General features: G+C 41.7%; 1 protein-coding gene across 3 annotated transcripts in view; it reads left to right on the plus strand.

Annotated features, from left to right (window-relative positions):
* Window positions 1–8,231: 8,231 nt before the first annotated feature.
* Window positions 8,232–21,804, plus strand: part of LOC115178164 (cdc42-interacting protein 4 homolog) — a gene marked incomplete at its 3' end in the record, with an annotated part of 31,967 nt that continues 18,394 nt past the window's right edge. The window contains 8 exon segments of one of the 3 annotated variants that reach the window (XM_029739217.1): window positions 8,232–8,475; window positions 8,658–8,865; window positions 16,208–16,323; window positions 16,796–16,849; window positions 17,071–17,218; window positions 17,298–17,360; window positions 19,623–19,727; window positions 20,408–20,536. In XM_029739217.1, the coding sequence (XP_029595077.1) occupies window positions 8,842–8,865; window positions 16,208–16,323; window positions 16,796–16,849; window positions 17,071–17,218; window positions 17,298–17,360; window positions 19,623–19,727; window positions 20,408–20,536 (639 nt within the window). 3 annotated transcript variants of the gene reach the window in all.

The following is a 21,804-nucleotide window of genomic DNA, read 5'->3' on the forward strand; positions in this document are numbered from 1 at the left end:
ATCATCATATTCACCATCATCATCATCATCATTGTCATCATATTCATCATCATAATCATTATCATATTTGTCATCTTCATCATCATCATCAATGTTAAATTTCACTGCTATGCGGACGACACACAGCTGTACATTTCAATGAAACATGGTGAAGCCCCAAAATTGCCCTCGCTAGAAGCCTGTGTTTCAGACATAAGGAAGTGGATGGCTGCAAATTTTCTACTTTTAAACTCGGACAAAACAGAGATGCTTGTCCTAGGTCCCAAGAAACAAAGAGATCTTCTGTTGAATCTGACAATTAATCTGGATGGTTGTACAGTCGTCTCAAATAAAACTGTGAAGGACCTCGGCGTTACTCTGGACCCTGATCTCTCTTTTGAAGAACATATCAAGACTGCTTCAAGGACAGCTTTTTTCCATCTACGTAACATTGCAAAAATCAGAAACTTTCTGTCCAAAAATGACGCAGAAAAATTAATCCATGCTTTTGTTACTTCTAGGCTCGACTACTGCAATGCTCTACTTTCCGGCTACCCGGATAAAGCACTAAACAAACTTCAGTTAGTGCTAAATACGGCTGCTAGAATCCTGACTAGAACCAAAAAATTTGATCATATTACTCCAGTGCTAGCCTCCCTACACTGGCTTCCTGTTAAGGCAAGGGCTGATTTCAAGGTTTTACTGCTAACCTACAAAGCATTACATGGGCTTGCTCCTACCTATCTTTCCGATTTGGTCCTGCCGTACATACCTACACGTACGCTACGGTCATAAGACGCAGGCCTCCTAATTGTCCCTAGAATTTCTAAGCAAACGGCTGGAGGTAGGGCTTTCTCCTATAGAGCTCCATTTTTATGGAATGGTCTGCCTACCCATGTGAGAGACGCAGACTCAGTCTCAACCTTTAAGTCTTTACTGAAGACGTATCTCTTCAGTAGGTCCTATGATTAAGTATAGTCTGGCCCAGGAGTGTGAAGGTGAACGGAAAGGCTGGAGCAACGAACCGCCCTTGCTGTCTCTGCCTTGTCGGTTCCCCTCTTCCCACTGGGATTCTCTGCCTCTAACCCTTTTACAGGGGCTGAGTCACTGACTTACTGGTGTTCTTCCATGCCGTCCATGGGAGGGGTGCGTTACTTGAGTAGGTTGAGCCACTGACGTGGTCTTCCTGTCTGGGTTGGCGCCCCCCCCTTGGGTTGTGCCGTGGTGGACATCTTTGTGGGCTATACTCGGCCTTGTCTTCGGACGGTAAGTTGGTGGTTGTAGATATCCCTCTAGTGGTGTGGGGGCTGTGCTTTGGCAAAGTGGGTGGGGTTATATCCTAGAAAATAAAGGAAAGCCGCACACTCTAAGAGCTCAGATGCAAAAATTTTAATAACCAACGTTTCGACAGCGAAGCTGTCTTCATCAGGGTATCATCACAAACACTGCGAGATGAGTCATTTATATAGTGTCAAGAGACACACAGGTGTTTGTAATCATGGCCAAGTATGACCTAATATCATTGGTTAACTGAAATATTAAAATGGTATACAAGAAACATACAAAAAGACAAACAAATGGATAACATATGATCATAGCATTTGTAGTCTAAAAAGTATCTAACAAACAATTACAATGGCAAAATCACAATAATCACAAGAATGGCTTCAGATCAAAGTCTATGTTGAGACCGAAGGGAGCAAGTGTCTTTAAATTAAAGATCCAGGCAGCCTCTCGTTTTAACAATAAATTATCAAGGTCACCCCCTCTCCTCGGGAGGGTGACATGTTCGATGCCAATATAACGCAGAGACGAAATCGAATGGCCTGCCTCCAAAAAGTGGGCCGCAACTGGGTAAGTCAGGTTTTTTCACCTAATGGTGCTAAGGTGCTCTGAGATACGTAATTTTAATTCACGCTTTGTTTTACCCACATAATTTTTACCACAGGGACAAGTTATAAGGTAAATAACTGCCTTAGTGGAACACGTAATAACACCTTCAATTGGGATAGATTTCCCTGTTTGGGGGTGTTTGAAGGATCTACATTTGTAAGTGCCATTGCATTGAGCACAGCCATTACACTTGTAATTTCCATCCAGTATGGGCGCAAATAGGCGTTGTTGAGGAATATCTTGGGGTGGTAAATCAGAGTGTACCAATTGGTCTCTGAGATTTCTGCCCCGCGAGTATACGACCAGGGGAAGATCAGAAAACACATTACCAAGACTATCATCATATTTCAGAATGTGCCAATGTTTGAGCACCGTAGCACCATTAGGTGCAAAAACCTGACTTACCCAGTTGCGGCCCACTTTTTGGAGGCAGGCCATTCGATTTCGTCTCTGCGTTATATTGGCATCGAACATGTCACCCTCCCGAGGAGAGGGGGTGACCTTGATAATTTATTGTTAAAACGAGAGGCTGCCTGGATCTTTAATTTAAAGACACTTGCTCCCTTCGGTCTCAACATAGACTTTGATCTGAAGCCATTCTTGTGATTATTGTGATTTTGCCATTGTAATTGTTTGTTAGATACTTTTTAGACTACAAATGCTATGATCATATGTTATCCATTTGTTTGTCTTTTTGTATGTTTCTTGTATACCATTTTAATATTTCAGTTAACCAATGATATTAGGCCATACTTGGCCATGATTACAAACACCTGTGTGTCTCTTGACACTATATAAATGACTCATCTCGCAGTGTTTGTGATGATACCCTGATGAAGACAGCTTCGCTGTCGAAACGTTGGTTATTACAATTTTTGCATCTGAGCTCTTAGAGTGTGCGGCTTTCCTTTATTTTCTAGTGTTCTGCTCCGCTAGCCAGCACCTCGCCTTTATAGGTGCGCGTTTCTTTTTTCTAGATTGGGGTTATATCCTGCCTGTTTGGCCCTGTCCGGGGGTATCATCGGATGGGGCCACAGTGTCTTCTGATCCCTCCTGTCTCAGCCTCCAGTATTTATGCTGCAGTAGTTTATGTGTCGGGGGGCTAGGGTCAGTCTGTTACATCTGGAGTATTCTCTTGTCTTATCCGGTGTCCTGTGTGAATGTAAATATGCTCTCTCTAATTCTCTCTTTCTCTCTTTCTTTCTTTCTCTCGGAGGACCTGAGCCCTAGGACCATGCCTCGGGACTACCTGGCATGATGACTCCTTGCTGTCCCCAGTCCACCTGGCCATGCTGCTGCTCCAGTTTCAACTGTTCTGCCTGCGGCTACGGAACCCTGACCTGTTCACCGGACGTGCTTGTTGCACCCTCGACAATTACTATGATTATTATTATTTGACCATGCTGGTCATTTACGAACATTTTAACATCTTGACCATGTTCTGTTATAATATCCACCCGGCACAGCCAGAAGAGGACTGGCCACCCCTCATAGCCTGGTTCCTCTCTAGGTTTCTTCCTAGGTTTTTGGCCTTTCTCAGGAGTTTTTCCTAGGGAGTTTTTCCCAGCCACCGTGCTTCTTTCACATGCATTGCTTGCTGTTTGGGGTTTTAGGCTGGGTTTCTGTACAGCACTTTGAGATTTCAGCTGATGTACGAAGGGCTATATAAATAAATGTGATTTGATTTGATTTGATTTGATCATCATCATCATCATCATCATCATCATCATGATATTCATCATTATCATCATCATATTCATCATCATCATCATATTCATTATCATCATTTTCATCATCTTCATCATCATCATCTTCATCATTATCATCATATTCACCATCATCATCATCATCATTGTCATCATATTCATCATCATAATCATTATCATATTTATCATCTTCATCATCATCATCATCATCATATTCATCATCATCTTAATCATCATATTCATCATCTCCATCATCATCATCATATTCATCATATTCATCATCATCATCATCATCATCATATTCATCATTATCATCATATTCATCATCATCTTCATCATCATATTCATCATCATCATCATCATATTCATCATTATCGAATTCATCATCATCATATTCATCAGCATCATTATCATCATGTTCATCATCAGCTTCATCATCATATTCATCATCATCATCATCATATTTATCATCATCATATTCATCATCATCATCGTCATATTCATCATCATCATCATATTCATCATCATCATCATTTTCATCATCTTCATCATCATCATATTCATCATTTTCATCATATTCATCATCATCATCATCATCATCATCATTGTCATCATATTCATCATCCTCATCATTATCATATTTATCATCTTCATCATCATATTCGTCATTATCATCATCATATTCAGCATCATCATCATCATCATATTCATTATCATCATTTTCATCATCTTCATCATCATTATCATCATATTCACCATCATCATCATCATCATCATTGTCATCATATTCATCATCATCATCATTATCATATTTATCATCATATTCATCATCATCATCATCATTATCATCATCATCATCATATTCATCATCATATTTATCATCATCATATTCATAATCATCATCATCATATTGATCATCATCATCATATTCATCATCATCATCATCATATTCATCATCATCATCATATTCATCATCATCATTTTCATCATCTTCATCATCATCATCATCATCATCATTGTCATCATATTCATCATCATCATCATTATCATATTTATCATCTTCATCATCATCATCATCATCATCATATTCATCATCATTTTAATCATCATATTCATCATCATCATATTCATTGTCATCATATTCATCATCATCATCATATTCATCATCATCATTTTCATCATCATCATTATCATATTTATCATCATCATCATTGTCATCATATTCATCATCATCATCGTTATCATATTTATCATCTTCATCTTCATCATCATATTCATCATATTCATCATCATCATATTCATCATCATCTTCATCATCATCATCATCATATTCATCATTATCATATTCATCATCATCATATTCATCATCATCATCATCAATTTCATATTCATCATCATCGTATTATCATCATCATATTCATCATCATCATCATATTCATCTTCTTCATCATCATCATCATGATATTCATCATCATATTCATCATCATCATCATATTCATCATCATCATCATATTCATCATCGTCATCATCATCATCATTTTCATCATCATCATCATCATCATATCATCATCATCATCATCATATTCATCATCATCATATTCATCATCATAATATTCATCATCATCATCATGATATTCATCATCATATTCATCATCATCATCATATTCATCATCATCATCATATTCATCATCATCATCATCATATTCATCATCATATTCATTATCATCATATTCATCATCATCATAAAAGGACAACCCGATCCGGGACCAGGCTTCCTCTAACCCTTCATCACAGGGCGCCAGCTTCAAAATTCACAACCCACTTCCTTGTGTCTTACATGTTGTTCTGCCAGTAATCAAGTGTAATTATTACTATAATGTTACTGTACCAAAGACTGTACCAAAGACACACTTTATCTACTGGAAGACTGTGTGTGTGTGTGTGTGTGTGTGATGTATTTCTACAGACCTAAAGTCCTTATCTTCATGTTCATCACAGACCTGTCAATACCAGAAAGGACCTGGTCCAACCACCACATCCTTTAGGGGTTCTTCAAACGTAAACTGTGGGGGAACCCCTATAAGTTATTTGAAGAACCCTTTAAAGGGATTTTTCAAAGAACACCTTTTAATGGATCCTCGAAGAACCTTTTGAAGAACCTTTTGGGTCTAATTTTTTAACAACCTCCCTCCCCTATTATTATTATTTTAATGGCAAACTTTGTCATCAAGTCTGGCATTCTCTGGATTTATGGTGCTTTCAAGACAACTGGGAACTCTGAAGAAAAAAAACAAGATTGAATCATGACGTCAGTGATCTTCAGGTCGTAGCGCTAGAAAAAGGCCCGAGTTCCGAATTTACAATTCCGAGTTGGATGAAAGTTTTCCCAGTCCGTAGCTCGTTTTTCCCCGAGTTCCCAGTTGTCTTGAACTCACTAAAGTCCGATTTTGTAGTTCAGAGTTAACAGTTGTTTTGAGCGTGGCACAAATCATGTTTCATTGACAGCATGGCCAATGTTGAATGTTTATCATTTTAAACTAGGAAAACAGACCATTAATCTTAGACTTGGGACCACACAGCCACTCCACTGAATAGCAGGCTAATGATGGCTTTGTAATGCTTGCAGTTAGCCGCTGATTCCTTCCAAACCACTCATTGTTGAATTTGCAATTTCCAACTTGTTGTGTAATGTTTATGTCCAATGGCCCATGAGAACCAATACGTTTTATCTATAACTTCTCTTAATTAATTATCTTCATATGACAAGGATGAAAAAGGATTTGGCAGTAGATTGTTGACTTGATTCATGATGATGACTGCTAGCTAAGATTTTGAAAGTATGATTTTGACATGATCAGTCCAATCAAAGCTACGGTAGATATAGTGTGATTTAACGTCATTTTATCGGTGGCAAATGACCTTGAGCCTTCTTAGATGTCCACTTCTAATGTAACTACAGTAGCACCCGAGGGGCTTGAATTTTCGTGCTCTACCCTATGACTTGCCGGGGACATAGTGTCCCCATGAGTGACAGAACACTGAGCCAATCACTGCGCAACGCTCCGTATTTTCTGCTGGCTTGCCACACCACCACAGAAAGCACTGAGCTAGGCTGAAACACCTGCATTTTGGAGCTGCCTTACTCAAGAAAACAAAGAAGAGACCATGTTTGCATGTGGCTTTATTAACTTAATGATTTATTTATTTTTTACATTGTTTGCAAACTGATATGTGACACGTATTAATGCCAAAATAACATGCAAAACAGGAAAGATAGTGTTTTTGTTTTCCTAAAAATATGGGGCTCAAAACATGACGGGTCACCACTGCAATTGATATACCTTTATATGCCTCCTTGTCTGTTTACCTGCAGACACAGACACACAAGTGAGCAGTTTAGTCATCTGCACCCAATACAGCTAGCCTTCAACATATTCTTATAGCCTACATATTCTTACCTTTTTGTTGATTGATATCCATTGAATTGTGTCTATTTTCTTTTTAGAAAGATTTGCACAAATATGAAAAGATAGATGGTATCATCATTAAACAATATCAATGTACATCATACAAGGGACAAACCTTACCTTAAATTGAGGAGATCTGCACCTGCTGTCCTTTGAAATTCAAATCCAAATGTTTCAGTTGGGCAGTTAGGTTCCTGCAAGAACCCCCACCAACTAATGAGGTTCCTCGATGAACCCCATCTCCTGTGGGGTTCTTGGAAGAACCTTTTGGGGGGCATTTTCAGTGTCATGAACCCGAAGGTTCTTCAAAGAACTTCTAAGGATCTTAGAAGAACCCTTGTTGAACCCCTATTTTTTTAGAGTGTACACTAGCTCATACTGGATTAAGCGTACATTTTCGTTATCCGTAATTTCGTTCGTTATTTTTAAGTCTTGGTTCCAATAGTTTACATTTACATTTTTACATTTAAGTCATTTAGCAGACGCTCTTATCCAGAGCGACTTACAAAGTTTATATTGTTTTCTCAGAGATTGTCAGTTGGATAGGCTCTCGGCAAGGTTTTCTTTATCTTAACTATCACATGAATATCTTTCTCTGACTCAGATAGGATTTATCCGTTTTTTTTAATGTACATTTCATTAAGAATGATAAAAAAAGAGAGAGGCTTTCCATAAAACTGTAATATGAAATGTTATATTAGATTGTAAATAAAATGTGCACATTAGTGCTTTAGATTTCTATGAAGGGGAAAAAAATACTGTAATAAAAATTTAAGAATAAAATAAAGATAATTGTTATGAACTATTAAGGGATATGTGTGGGCGTCAGTTGCAGCGATAAACTGGGGCATGTAATACCAGAAACAACCACTTCCTGTCAGACTTGAGCCGTAAACCGGTGTGCTTTAGAACCTGTCTGGAAAACAGGTAAAACCGGAGAGAGGCGGGGCCGCAGCATACCGACTGATGACCGCCTCGGTTCCCACTATTTAACACAGCCACAAAGTCAAAATTGGCTACATCATTAAAAATTCACGAAAACAACTATTTGTATAAGGTCAGTAGTGTGGTTAAGGTTAGTTTTAAAATCACATTTAAGGAAGAGGAATTGTAGAAATAGTCGGGGTTTATGACTGGTAGCTGGTAACGACCAAGGTCTCAGGGCTTTCTGAAAGTGTGGCCAACGCGCACACGGTGTAGTCCTCTTGATATTCTCATATCGTTATTATCGTAATAACAGGCTCGTCGTCGTGGTATTGATTCTGACAGTAATGGTAGATTAGTTACTTATTATTGTAATGGGTGTAGTAATGAATTAAAGCATGTAGCAAAAATGAAAATAATTCATTTTACAGCCTATTACTCACTCAGATTTCCTAGATTGGTTAGGCGGGCAAACGTTAAACGTACAAAAAGTGCGTTACACACAGGTAAATAAGCAACATTTAAGATGTGATATTAAAAGGTATGAATGTGTTTCCCATTTTGGTATAAACCTTGACAGTTGAAGGAATGAACCTCGGCTCCTTTAAGACCAAGCAAACATTCGCGACATGAAATGTGGAAAGACTGGTGACCAACCCTCCCTCTCTTGTCTTGCGACCAAAACTAGTTTCAAGACGACCGGGCGAAAACATTTTCTTTCCCTTGAAGGAACGGATGATTGAGGCGTCAACTTCCCGACATTTCCTCCGACATCTCCCCTCTCCAGACTAAAGTCTGTGGATCCTCCAGGAGTTTGGGAAATCCAGATTGATAGAAAGCCTCCTTTTTCTGTCGGTGGGAACTTTGAAAACATGGATTGGGGGACGGATCTTTGGGTAAGGACATATGCACTAGTTACAGTAGCTAGCCAGCTACAGTATCCATAACTACACAATAACAGCAAATTCCCCGGAGAATGTGATTGTGTTTTTGCTGTCTCAAAATAATACATGCCTTTGACATTGTTTTCAACTGTTAACTCTAACAAAGTTGATGACAACTCAAGGCAAGTAGACTAAAGTAGCTTGTAGTTTGAGGGCGGCTGTTATTTCGCAATGTTGCGTACCTTGACATCATAAAGGTGACTTAGCTAGCTAGGCTTCTGTAAAGGATAGATTTTTTTGGTCCAGCATCCGCATATAAACTAGTTACAACCCATATGATCATATTCAACGTATAAGCAAGTCATTGATGTTATGATAATATTCAGTTGGTTTGTAGAGATACTATTGAATTGCTCGTGTTTTGTGCGTGCGGTGACGAGGTGTCAACTGTTATTGAACCAAGTGAACCATATTGTCAGGGGTTAATCTGGCCCTGGTCTAGTCTGATCTCACAAGGGGAGTACTAGAATGGAGTTAGACACTGGTCTAAGGTCAGTTTTGAGATGATCCAACTCGGGTAGTGATGGTAGTGTATGTTGATCCTAGATCTGAATCAAAAGGACTTCTACAGTTCATAGCCACAGGCCAGTCAGGCTTGTAGTAGGGTTTCAGTCAGGTCATGCACTCTATGCAGACAGTCTATGTCCTACGTGGCACCCCATTCCCTATATAGTGCACTACTTTTGACCAGGGCCCATGTTCACGAAGCGTCTCAGAGTAGGAGTGCTGATCTAGGATCAGTCCGGCCTTTTTATTTAGACCCTGAATAATAAGAGGTGATCCTGGTCACTGATCAGCAGTGCTACTCTGAGATGCTTTGTGAATGTGCCCAGGGTCCATGGGGCCCTGGTCTAGTATGTAGGGAATAGGAGGCCATTTGGGCCATGGTTTAGTATGTAGGGAATAGGAGGCCATTTGGGCCCATGGTGCTCTGGTTTAGTATGTAGGGAATAGTAGGTCATTTGGGCCCTGGTCTAGTATGTAGGGAATAGGAGTCCATTTGGGCCCTGGTTTAGTATGTAGGGAATAGGAGGCCATTTGGGCCCTGATCTAGTATGTAGGGAATAGGAGGCCATTTGGGCTCTGGTCTAGTATGTAGGGAATAGGAGGCCATTTGGGCTCTGGTCTAGTATGTAGGGAATAGGAGGCCATTTGGGCCCTGTTCTAGTATGTAGGGAATACGAGGCCATTTGGGCCCATGGGGCTCTGATCTAGTATGTAGGGAATAGGAGGCCATTTGGGCCCTGGTCTAGTATGTAGGGAATAGGAGGCCATTTGGGCTCAGGTCTAGTATGTAGGGAATACGAGGCCATTTGGGCCCTGTTCTAGTATGAAGGGAATACGAGGCCATTTGGGCTCTGGTATGTAGGGAATAGGAGGCCATTTGGGCCCTAGTCTAGTATGTAGGGAATAGGAGGCCATTTGGGCCCTAGTCTAGTATGTAGGGAATAGGAGGCCATTTGGGCTCAGGTCTAGTATGTAGGGAATATGAGGCCATTTGGGCCCATGGTGCTCTGGTCTAGTATGTAGGGAATACGAGGCCATTTGGGCCCTGGTCTAGTATGTAGGGAATAGGAGGCTATTTGGGCCCAGGTCTAGTATGTAGGGAATAGGAGGCCATTTGGGCCCTGGTCTAGTATGTAGGGAATAGGATGCCATTTGGGACTCTGGACATAAATTCTCCCATCAGCCCTAGTTGTTATTCTCTCTTAAAGGGGGTACTTCGGGATTTTGGCAATGAGGCCCTTTCTCTACCTCCCCAGAGTCAGATGAACTCATGGATACCATTGTTATGTGTCAAGTGTGAGGGAAGTTGGAGGTAGTTTAGCGAGCCAATGCTAACACCCGTAGTCCTCCAGTCATTGCTCTTATCCTAGTTAGTAATTGCATTACTTAACAACTTCCTTGAAACTGCATGCGGTGACACAAACATGATATCCATGAGGACATCGGACTCTGGGGAGGTAGAGAAAGGGCCTCATTGCCAAAATCCCGAAGTACCCCCTTTAACTCTTTAAATGGACAGGGACTCTCCTGGCTGATTTTTAAAGGTAGACTCAGTGGTATGATGATGTCATCATGTTCTCTCTCTCTCCTCTCCCCCATCTCTCTCTCCTCTCCCCCATCTCTCTCTCCTCTCCCCCATCTCTCTCTCCTCTCCCCCATCTCTCTCGGCTCCTCTCTCGGCTCCTCTCTCGGCTCCTCTCTCGGCTCCTCTCTCGGCTCCTCTCTCGGCTTCTCTTTCCTCTCCCCTCCTCTCTCTCTCTCCTCTCCCCCCTCTTTCTTCCTCCTCTCCCCCTCTTCTCTCCCTGTTTTTCTCTCCTCCTCTCCCTCTCTCTCTCTCTCTCTCCTCACCTCCTCTCTCCTTTCCTCCTCCTCTCTCTCCTCTCATCACTCTCTCTCCTCTCTCTCTCTCCTCTCCCTCTCTCTCTCTCTCTCCTCTCCCTACCTCTCTCTCCTCTCCTCTCCCTACCACTCTCTCTCTCTCCTCTCCCCACCTCTCCCTACCTCTCTCTCTCTGTCCTGGTTCAGATGCAGTATTGAGGACATGACTGTAGTAAAAGTGTTCTGTATAATGTCCTCCCTCAGTTTAGATCATGGCTCTGGTGGGTGGAATCTATGGCATGGAATCTATGGAATCTAACCCTGTCTAGTTGTGTTAGATCACTGATTAGAGAGAAGGAGAGAGGAAAGGAAAGAAGGTCGCATGTTTAAATCACTCCAACGGGCTGGGCCGTTGTTCTGAATCCCCTGCAGCTGGAACCTGACCAGGTCTGCGTTCCAAATTTGGCACTATATTCCCTATATGCTAGTGCGCTACTTTTGACCAGAGCCAAGGTAGTGCACTGTGTAGGGAAAAGGGTGCGATTTAGGACGTAACCCAAACCTTAGCTAGAACGGAACACAACAGAACAGGGGAAGGGTTCCAAGTTTCAACACACGCCTCAATGACCAGGGGGATTATCCTGCGGTAGCGTCTGATTGGGGACAAGCAGTCAGACTGGGGGTTGAACCAGGGACCTTAATGTTACAGGGCCAGTGTAGAGAAAGACAGGTGCCACTAAGGTCTGGACCTCTTATCAGAGCAGAGGCAGCAGTAGTCTTCATACAGAGGTTACACTAGCTGTATATCAGCAGTAGTCCACATGCAGAGGTTACACTAGCTGTATATCAGCAGTAGTCTTCATACAGAGGTTACACTAGCTGTATATCAGCAGTAGTCTACATACAGAGGTTACACTAGCTGTATATCAGTAGTAGTCTTCATACAGAGGTTACACTAGCTGTATATCAGCAGTAGTCTTCATACAGAGGTTACACTAGCTGTATATCAGCAGTAGTCTTCATACAGAGGTTACACTAGCTGTATATCAGCAGTAGTCTACATACAGAGGTTACACTAGCTGTATATCAGCAGTGGTCTTCATACAGAGGTTACACTAGCTGTATATCAGCAGTAGTCTACATACAGAGGTTACACTAGCTGTATATCAGCAGTAGTCTACATACAGAGGTTACACTAGCTGTATATCAGCAGTAGTCTTCATACAGAGGTTACACTAGCTGTATATCAGCAGTAGTCTACATACAGAGGTTACACTAGCTGTATATCAGCAGTAGTCTTCATACAGAGGTTACACTAGCTGTATATCAGCAGTAGTCTTCATACAGAGGTTACACTAGCTGTATATCAGCAGTAGTCTACATACAGAGGTTACACTAGCTGTATATCAGCAGTAGTCTTCATACAGAGGTTACACTAGCTGTATATCAGCAGTAGTCTACATACAGAGGTTACACTAGCTGTATATCAGCAGTAGTCTACATACAGAGGTTACACTAGGTGTATATCAGCAGTAGTCTACATACAGAGGTTACACTAGCTGTATATCAGCAGTAGTCTTCATACAGAGGTTACACTAGCTGTATATCAGCAGTAGTCTTCATACAGAGGTTACACTAGCTGTATATCAGCAGTAGTCTACATACAGAGGTTACACTAGCTGTATATCAGCAGTAGTCTACATACAGAGGTTACACTAGCTGTATATCAGCAGTAGTCTACATACAGAGGTTACACTAGCTGTATATCAGCAGTAGTCTACATACAGAGGTTACACTAGCTGTATATCAGCAGTAGTCTACATACAGAGGTTACACTAGGTGTATATCAGCAGTAGTCCACATACAGAGGTTACACTAGCTGTATATCAGCAGTAGTCTACATACAGAGGTTACACTAGCTGTATATCAGCAGTAGTCTACATACAGAGGTTACACTAGCTGTATATCAGCAGTAGTCTACATACAGAGGTTACACTAGCTGTATATCAGCAGTAGTCTTCATACAGAGGTTACACTAGCTGTATATCAGCAGTAGTCTACATACAGAGGTTACACTAGCTGTATATCAGCAGTAGTCTACATACAGAGGTTACACTAGGTGTATATCAGCAGTAGTCTACATACAGAGGTTACACTAGCTGTATATCAGCAGTAGTCTACATACAGAGGTTACACTAGGTGTATATCAGCAGTAGTCTACATACAGAGGTTACACTAGCTGTATATCAGCAGTAGTCTACATACAGAGGTTACACTAGCTGTATATCAGCAGTAGTCTACATACAGAGGTTACACTAGCTGTATATCAGCAGTAGTCTACATACAGAGGTTACACTAGCTGTATATCAGCAGTAGTCTACATACAGAGGTTACACTAGCTGTATATCAGCAGTGCTTTGAATGACCTTCCATTTCATTGACCCAATAAGTGGCTCTGAAATGTTATTCTCTCTCTCTCTCTCTCTCTCTCTCTCTCTCTCTCTCTACCTCTCTACCTCTCTCTACCTCTCTCTACCTCTCTCTACCTCTCTCTACCTCTCTCTCTCTCTCTCTACTTCTCTCTCTCTCTCTCTCTCTCTCTCTCTCTCTCTCTCTCTCTCTCTCTCTCTCTCTCTCTACTTCTCTCTCTACTTCTCTCTCTCTCTCTCTACTTCTCTCTCTACTTCTCTCTCTCTCTCTCTCTCTCTCTCTCTCTCTCTCTCTCTCTCTACCTCTCTCTCTCTACCTCTCTCTCTCTCTGTCCTGGTTCAGATGCAGTATTGAGGACATGGCTGTAGTAAATGTGTTCTGTATAATCACTTCTATTCAGTTCATTAGCTCTGTTTAGTACATGTCTACATCCCAAATGGCACCATATTCCCTACATAGTGCACTACTTTAGACCAGAACCCTAGTGGCCCTGGTTAGTAGTAGGGGATGCAGCCTCTGTGTCTCTGAGGAGAGTCTATCTGTGTCTATCAGGAGATTCTATCTGTGTCTCAGTCACCATGGACTCTCAGACAGAGACCAGTGTAGGATACATAGTGGAGAGGATATACCTGTAGATAGTAGATTGTCTCTCAGACAGAGACCAGTGTAGAATACATAGTGGAGAGGATATACCTGTAGATAGCAGATTGTCTCTCAGACAGAGACCAGTGTAGGATACATAGTGGAGAGGATATACCTGTAGATAGCAGATTGTCTCTCAGACAGAGACCAGTATAGGATACATAGTGGAGAGGATATACCTGTAGATAGCAGATTGTCTCTCAGACAGAGACCAGTGTAGGATACATAGTGGAGAGGATATACCTGTAGATAGCAGATTGTCTCTCAGACAGAGACCAGTGTAGGATACATAGTGGAGAGGATATACCTGTAGATAGCAGATTGTCTCTCAGACAGAGACCAGTGTAGGATACATAGTGGAGAGGATATACCTGTAGATAGCAGATTGTCTCTCAGACAGAGACCAGTGTAGGATACATAGTGGAGAGGATATACCTGTACAACTGGCTGGTGCAGTGATGTAAGAGGAGGAGTGTGTTGTTCCAGTCCTGTAACTAGTAGTTCTCCTGTTACAGCTGTACTGTATAGAGGAGTGTGTTATATACTAGTGGTTATATTACAGCTGTACTGTATAGAGGAGTGTGTTATATACTAGTGGTTATATTACAGCTGTACTGTATAGAGGAGTGTGTTATATACTAGTGGTTATAATACAGCTGTACTGTATAGAGGAGTGTATTATATACTAGTGGTTATATTACAGCTGTACTGTATAGAGGAGTGTATTATATACTAGTGGTTATATTACAGCTGTACTGTATAGAGGAGTGTGTTATATACTAGTGGTTATATTACAGCTGTACTGTATAGAGGAGTGTGTTATATCAGTAACTAGTGGTTATATTACAGCTGTACTGTATAGAGGAGTGTGTTATATACTAGTGGTTATATTACAGCTGTACTGTATAGAGGAGTGTATTATATACTAGTGTTTATATTACTGCTGTACTGTATAGAGGAGTGTGTTATATACTAGTGGTTATAATACAGCTGTACTGTATAGAGGAGTGTGTTATATACTAGTGGTTATATTACAGCTGTACTGTATAGAGGAGTGTGTTATATACTAGTGGTTATATTACAGCTGTACTGTATAGAGGAGTGTGTTATATACTAGTGGTTATACTATAGCTGTACTGTATAGAGGAGTGTATTATATACTAGTTGTTATATTACAGCTGTACTGTATAGAGGAGTGTGTTATATACTAGTGGTTATAATACAGCTGTACTGTATAGAGGAGTGTTATATACTAGTGGTTATATTACAGCTGTACTGTATAGAGGAGTGTGTTATATACTAGTGGTTATGCTATAGCTGTACTGTATAGAGGAGCGTGTTATATACTAGTGGTTATATTACAGCTGTACTGTATAGAGGAGTGTGTTATATACTAGTGGTTATACTATAGCTGTACTGTATAGAGGAGTGTGTTATATACTAGTGGTTATATTACAGCTGTACTGTATAGAGGAGTGTGTTATATACTAGTGGTTATATTACAGCTGTACTGTATAGAGGAGTGTATTATATACTAGTGGTTATATTACAGCTGTACTGTATAGAGGAGTGTGTTATATACTAGTGGTTATATTACAGCTGTACTGTATAGAGGAGTGTGTTATATTCTAGTGGTTATATTACAGCTGTACTGTATAGAGGAGTGTATTATATACTAGTGGTTATATTACAGCTGTACTGTATAGAGGAGTGTGTTATATACTAGTGGTTATAATACAGCTGTACTGTATAGAGGAGTGTGTTATATACTAGTGGTTATATTACAGCTGTACTGTATAGAGGAGTGTATTATATCAGTAACTAGTGGTTATATTACAGCTGTACTGTATAGAGGAGTGTGTTGTATCTAACCCTGTTCTGTCTCTCCTGTCTGTAGGACCAGTATGATGGTATTGATAAACACACCCAGTCAGGACTGGATCTGGTGGACCGATACGTCAAGTTTGTCAAAGAACGGACCGAGATAGAACAGAACTACGCCAAGCAACTCAGGTGTCTGTCTGTGTGTGTGCAGTTTCTGTCTGTGTGTGTGCAGTTTCTGTCTGTGTGTGTGTCTGTGTGTGTGTAGTGTGTCTGTGTGTGTGCAGTGTGTCTGTGTGTGTGCAGTGTGTCTGTCTCTGTGCAGTGTGTCTGTCTGTGCAGTGTGTCTGTGTGTCTGTCAGTGTGTGTGTGTGTGCAGTGTGTCTGTCAGTGTGTGTGTGTGTGTGACTGTGTTTCTGTAAGTGACTGTCTGTCTGTGTGTGCAGTGTGTCTGTCTGTGTGTGTGCAGTGTGTCTGTCTGTGTGTGTCTGTGTGTGTGCAGTGTGTCTGTCTGTGTGTCTGTCAGTGTGAAATGTGTCTGTCAGTGTGCAGTGTGTGTGTGTCTGTGTGTGTGTGTGTCTCTGTGTGTGTGTGTGTGTGTGCAGTATGTCAGTGTATTTTAATTAGCATTTAGAATGTAACCCTGACATTCTCTTCCTCTCAGAAACCTCTCCAAGAAATACCTTAAACGAGGCAGCAAGGAGGAGCAGGAGTGCGGGTGAGCTGTGTGTGTCTGTCTGTGTGTCTGTGTCTGTCTGTGTGTCCTCTCTCTAATCAGTTAGTGATTATCAGATGAATGCTATGCTTATCCTTTGTCACTCGTATTTGTCTTTATTAGACAGACAGATTTCTTTGTCCCACCAATCACATGCAACTCTTTACCCCTGCTTCCTGGAAGTGAACCAATCACATTCTGTCTTGTTTCCCCTCCACCTGCAGGTTCACCAATCACCAGTCGTTCCAGGACATTCTGAATGAGCTGAATGACTATGCGGGCCAGAGAGAGCTGATAGCCGAGCACATGATGACTGGAATCTGTGTAGAACTCACTAAATACCTCCAGGACCTCAAACAAGAACGCAAAACAGTGAGAGGGAGATAACATCACCGACATGTTGAACTCACTTTGACGTTGTCCTCTAACTAATCTCTCTCCCTCCCCCCAGTACCTGGCCGATGCCAAAAAAGCTCAACAGAACTTGGAGATCAGTTTCAAACAGCTAGAGAATGTGAGTTTCTGTATGATTGAGAGTGAATACAGTGAGGGGAAAAAAGTATTTGATCCCCTGCTGATTTTGTACGTTTGCCCACTTACAAAGAAATGATCAGTCTATAATTTTAATGGTAGGTTTATTTGAACAGTGAGAGACAGAATAACAACAAAAAAATCCAGAAAACCGCATGTTCAAAATATTATGAATTGATTTGCATTTTAATGAGGGAAATAAGTATTTGACCCCTTCTCAATCAGAAAGATTTCTGGCTCCCAGGTGTCTTTTATACAGGTAACGAGTTGAGATTGCTCCTAATCTCAGCTTGTTACCTGTATAAAAGACACCTGTCCACAGAAGCAGTCAATCAATCAGATTCCAAACTCTCCACCATGGCCAAGACCAAAGAACTCTCCAAGGATGTCAGGGACAAGATTGTAGACCTACACAAGGCTGGAATGGGCTACAAGACCATCGCCAAGCAGCTTGGTGAGAAGGTGACAACAGTTGGTGCGATTATTCGCAAATGGAAGAAACACAAAAGAACTGTCAATCTCCCTCGGCCTGGGGCTCCATGCAAGATCTCACCTCGTGGAGTTGCAATGATCATGAGAACGGTGAGGAATCAGCCCAGAACTACACGGGAGGATCTTGTCAATGATCTCAAGGCAGCTGGGACCATAGTCACCAAGAAAACAATTGGTAACACACTACGCCGTGAAGGACTGAAATGCTGCAGCGCCCGCAAGGTCCCCCTGCTCAAGAAAGCACATGTACATGCCCGTCTGAAGTTTGCCAATGACCATCTGAATGGTTCAGAGGACAACTGGATGAAAGTGTTGTGGTCAGATGAGACCAAAATGGAGCTCTTTGGCATCAACTCAACTCGCCGTTTTTGGAGGAGGAAGAATGCTGCCTATGACCCCAAGAACACCATCCCCACCGTCAAACATGGAGGTGGAAACATTATGCTTTGGGGGTGTTTTTCTGCTAAGGGGACAGGACAACTTCACCGCATCAAAGGGACGATGGACGGGGCCATGTACCGTCAAATCTTGGGTGAGAACGTCCTTCCCTCAGCCAGGGCTTTGAAAATGGGTCGTGGATGGGTATTCCAGCATGACAATGACCCAAAACACACAGCCAAGGCAACAAAGGAGTGGCTCAAGAAGAAGCACATTAAGGTCCTGGAGTGGCCTAGCCAGTCTCCAGACCTTAATCCCATAGAAAATCTGTGGAGGGAGCTGAAGGTTCGAGTTGCCAAACGTCAGCCTCGAAACCTTAATGACTTGGAGAAGATCTGCAAAGAGGAGTGGGACAAAATCCCTCCTGAGATGTGTGCAAACCTGGTGGCCAACTACAAGAAACGTCTGACCTCTGTGATTGCCAACAAGGGTTTTGCCACCAAGTACTAAGTCATGTTTTGCAGAGGGATCAAATACTTATTTCCCTCATTAAAACGCAAATCAATTTATAACATTTTTGACATGCGGTTTTCTGGATATTTTTGTTGTTATTCTGTCTCACTGTTCAAATAAACCTACTATTAAAATTATAGACTGATCATTTTTTGTAAGTCGGCAAACGTACAAAATCAGCAGGGGATCAAATACTTTTTCCCCCCACTGTACATGTTATGATCCCTGTAACCCACGGTTCCCCAACTGTCGGCCCGCGGGTGGTTTTGATCCCCCCCCCTAGTTTTCTGAGCAAAACAAATAAATTGGTTGAATGTTCATTGTTGGACAACACCAGGAAGTCAGCTCCAAGTGATTTACATTTTTGGAAATCTGTTCCCAAGTATTCTCACGCCTAATAGAGAGACATGATCGTATATAAATGTAAGCAAGGTTTGAAATGATTGTTTTAGTCAAATGATATGTTTGGGCTTCTTGCGGTCAATATGCAGTCTACAAATGATTTGTAAATATGTTCCGGTCCCCAGTGTTAACCCTCTCCTCCCCCTGTAGGACCCAGGGGTATTAACCCTCTCTTCTAGGACCCAGGGGTATTAACCCTCTCTGTTTGGGCTTCTTGCGGTCAATATGCAGTCTACAAATGATTTGTAAATATGTTCCGGCCCCCTGACCATCCATCTGCTCAGGAAGAAATCGGCCCGTGGCTGAATCTAGTTGATGATCCCTGCTATAACCCTTACTAAACCAAGTCTCATAATGTGTGTGTGTGTGTGTGTGTGTGTGTGTGTGTGTGTGTGTGTGTGTGTGTGTGTGTGTGTGTGTGTGTGTGTGTGTGTGTGTGTGTGTGTGTGTGTGTGTGCAGACTAAGAGGCGTTTTGCCAAGGAGTGGGGAGAGGCAGAGAAAGCCACGCAGCAAGCAGAGAAAATTGAGAACGACACAAACGCTATCAAAGCAGATGTTGAGAAGGTACACACACTCACACAGTTTACCTCAACGTTCATACAACGTGCCTATATACCAGTTAATACAGGTGTGTGTGTCCAGGTGAAGCAGCATACATGCCTATATACCAGTTAATACAGGTGTGTGTCCAGGTGAAGCAGCATACGTACCTATATACCAGTTAATACAGGTGTGTGCGTGTCCAGGTGAAGCAGCATACATGCCTATATAACAATTAATACAGGTGTGTGTCCAGGTGAAGCAGCATACGTACCTATATACCAATAAATACAGGTGTGTGTCTAGGTGAAGCAGCATGCATGCCTATATACCAGTTAATACAGGTGTGTGTCCAGGTCAAGCAGCATACCTACCTATATACCAATTAATACAGGTGTGTGTCTAGGTGAAGCAGCATATGTACCTATATACCAATTAATACAGGTGTGTGTCTAGGTGAAGCAGCATATGTACCTATATACCAATTAATACAGGTGTGTGTGTCCAGGTGAAGCAGCATACATACCTATATACCAGTTAATACAGGTGTGTGTCTAGGTGAAGCAGCATACATGCCTATATAACAATTAATACAGGTGTGTGTGTCCAGGTGAAGCAGCATATGTACCTATATACCAGTTAATACGTGTGTGTGTGTGTGTGTGTGTGTGTGTGTGTGTGTGTGTGTGTGTGTGTGTGTCCAGGTGAAGCAGCATGCCCATGTGAAGACACACACAGCAGAGGAGTGCAGGAACGACTACGCCGCCCAGCTCCAGAAATACAACAAGGAACAGAACACCTTCTACTACACAGAGATACCGCAGCTGTTTAATGTAACACACACTTTACCTACTGATCTGTCTCCACACGTTGTGTGTGAGATATATATTTACAGTTGAAGTCGGAAGTTTACATACTCTTAGGTTGGAGTCATTAAAACTTGTTTTTCAACCACTCCACAAATTTATTGTTAACAAATTATAGTTTTGGCAAGTCGGTTAGGACATCTACTTTGTGCATGACACAAGTAATGTTTCCAACAATTGTTTACAGACAGATTATTTCACATATAATTCACTGTATCACAATTCCAGAGGGTCAGAAGTTTGCATACACTAAGTTGACTGTGCCTTTAAACAGCTTGTAAAATTCCAGAAAATGATGTCATGGCTTTAGAAGCTTCTGATAGGCTAACTGACATCATTTGAGTCAATTGGAGGTGTACCTGTGGATGTATTTCAAGGCCTACCTTCAAACTCAGTGCCTCTGCTTGACATCATGGGAAAATCAAAATAAATCAGCCAAGACCTCATAAAAAATATTGTAGACCTCCACAAGTCTGGTTCATCCTTGGGAGCAATTTCCAAACACCTGAAGGTACCACGTTCATCTGTACAAACAATAGTACGTAAGTATAAACACCATGGGACCACGCAGCCGTCATACCGCTCAGGAAGGAGATGCGTTCTGTCTCCTAGACATGAAAGTACTTTGGTGCAAAAAGTGCAACTCAATCCCAGAACAACAGCAAAGGACCTGTGAAGATTCTGGAGGAAACGGGTATCTATATCCACAGTAAAACGGGTATCTATATCCACAGAAAGTATCTATATCCACAGTAAAACAAGTCCTATATCAACATAACCTGAAAGGCCGCTCAGCAAGGAAGAAGCCACTGCTCCAAAACTGCCATAAAAAAGCCAGACTACGGTTTGCAACTGCATATGGGGACAAAGATTGTACTTTTTGGAGAAATGTCCTCTGGTCTGATGAAACAAAAATAGAAATGTTTGGCCATAATTACCTTTTATGTTTGGAGGAAAAAGGAGGAGGCTTGCAAGCCGAAGAACACCATCCCAACCATGAAGCATGGTGGTGGCAGCATCATGTTGTGGGGGTGCTTTGCTGCTGGAGGGCCTGGTGCACTTCACAAAATAGATGACGTCATGAGGAAGGAAAATTATGTGTATATATTGAAGCAACATCTCAAGACATCAGTCAGGAAGTTAGAGCTTGGTCGCAAATGGGTCTTCCAAATGGAAGGACACCAAGCATACTTCAAAAGTTGTGGCAAAATGGCTTAAGGACAACAAAGTCAAGG

The sequence above is a fragment of the Salmo trutta genome, chromosome 38 (assembly GCF_901001165.1).
Source record: "Salmo trutta chromosome 38, fSalTru1.1, whole genome shotgun sequence".
Taxonomy (NCBI): Eukaryota; Metazoa; Chordata; class Actinopteri; order Salmoniformes; family Salmonidae; genus Salmo; species Salmo trutta.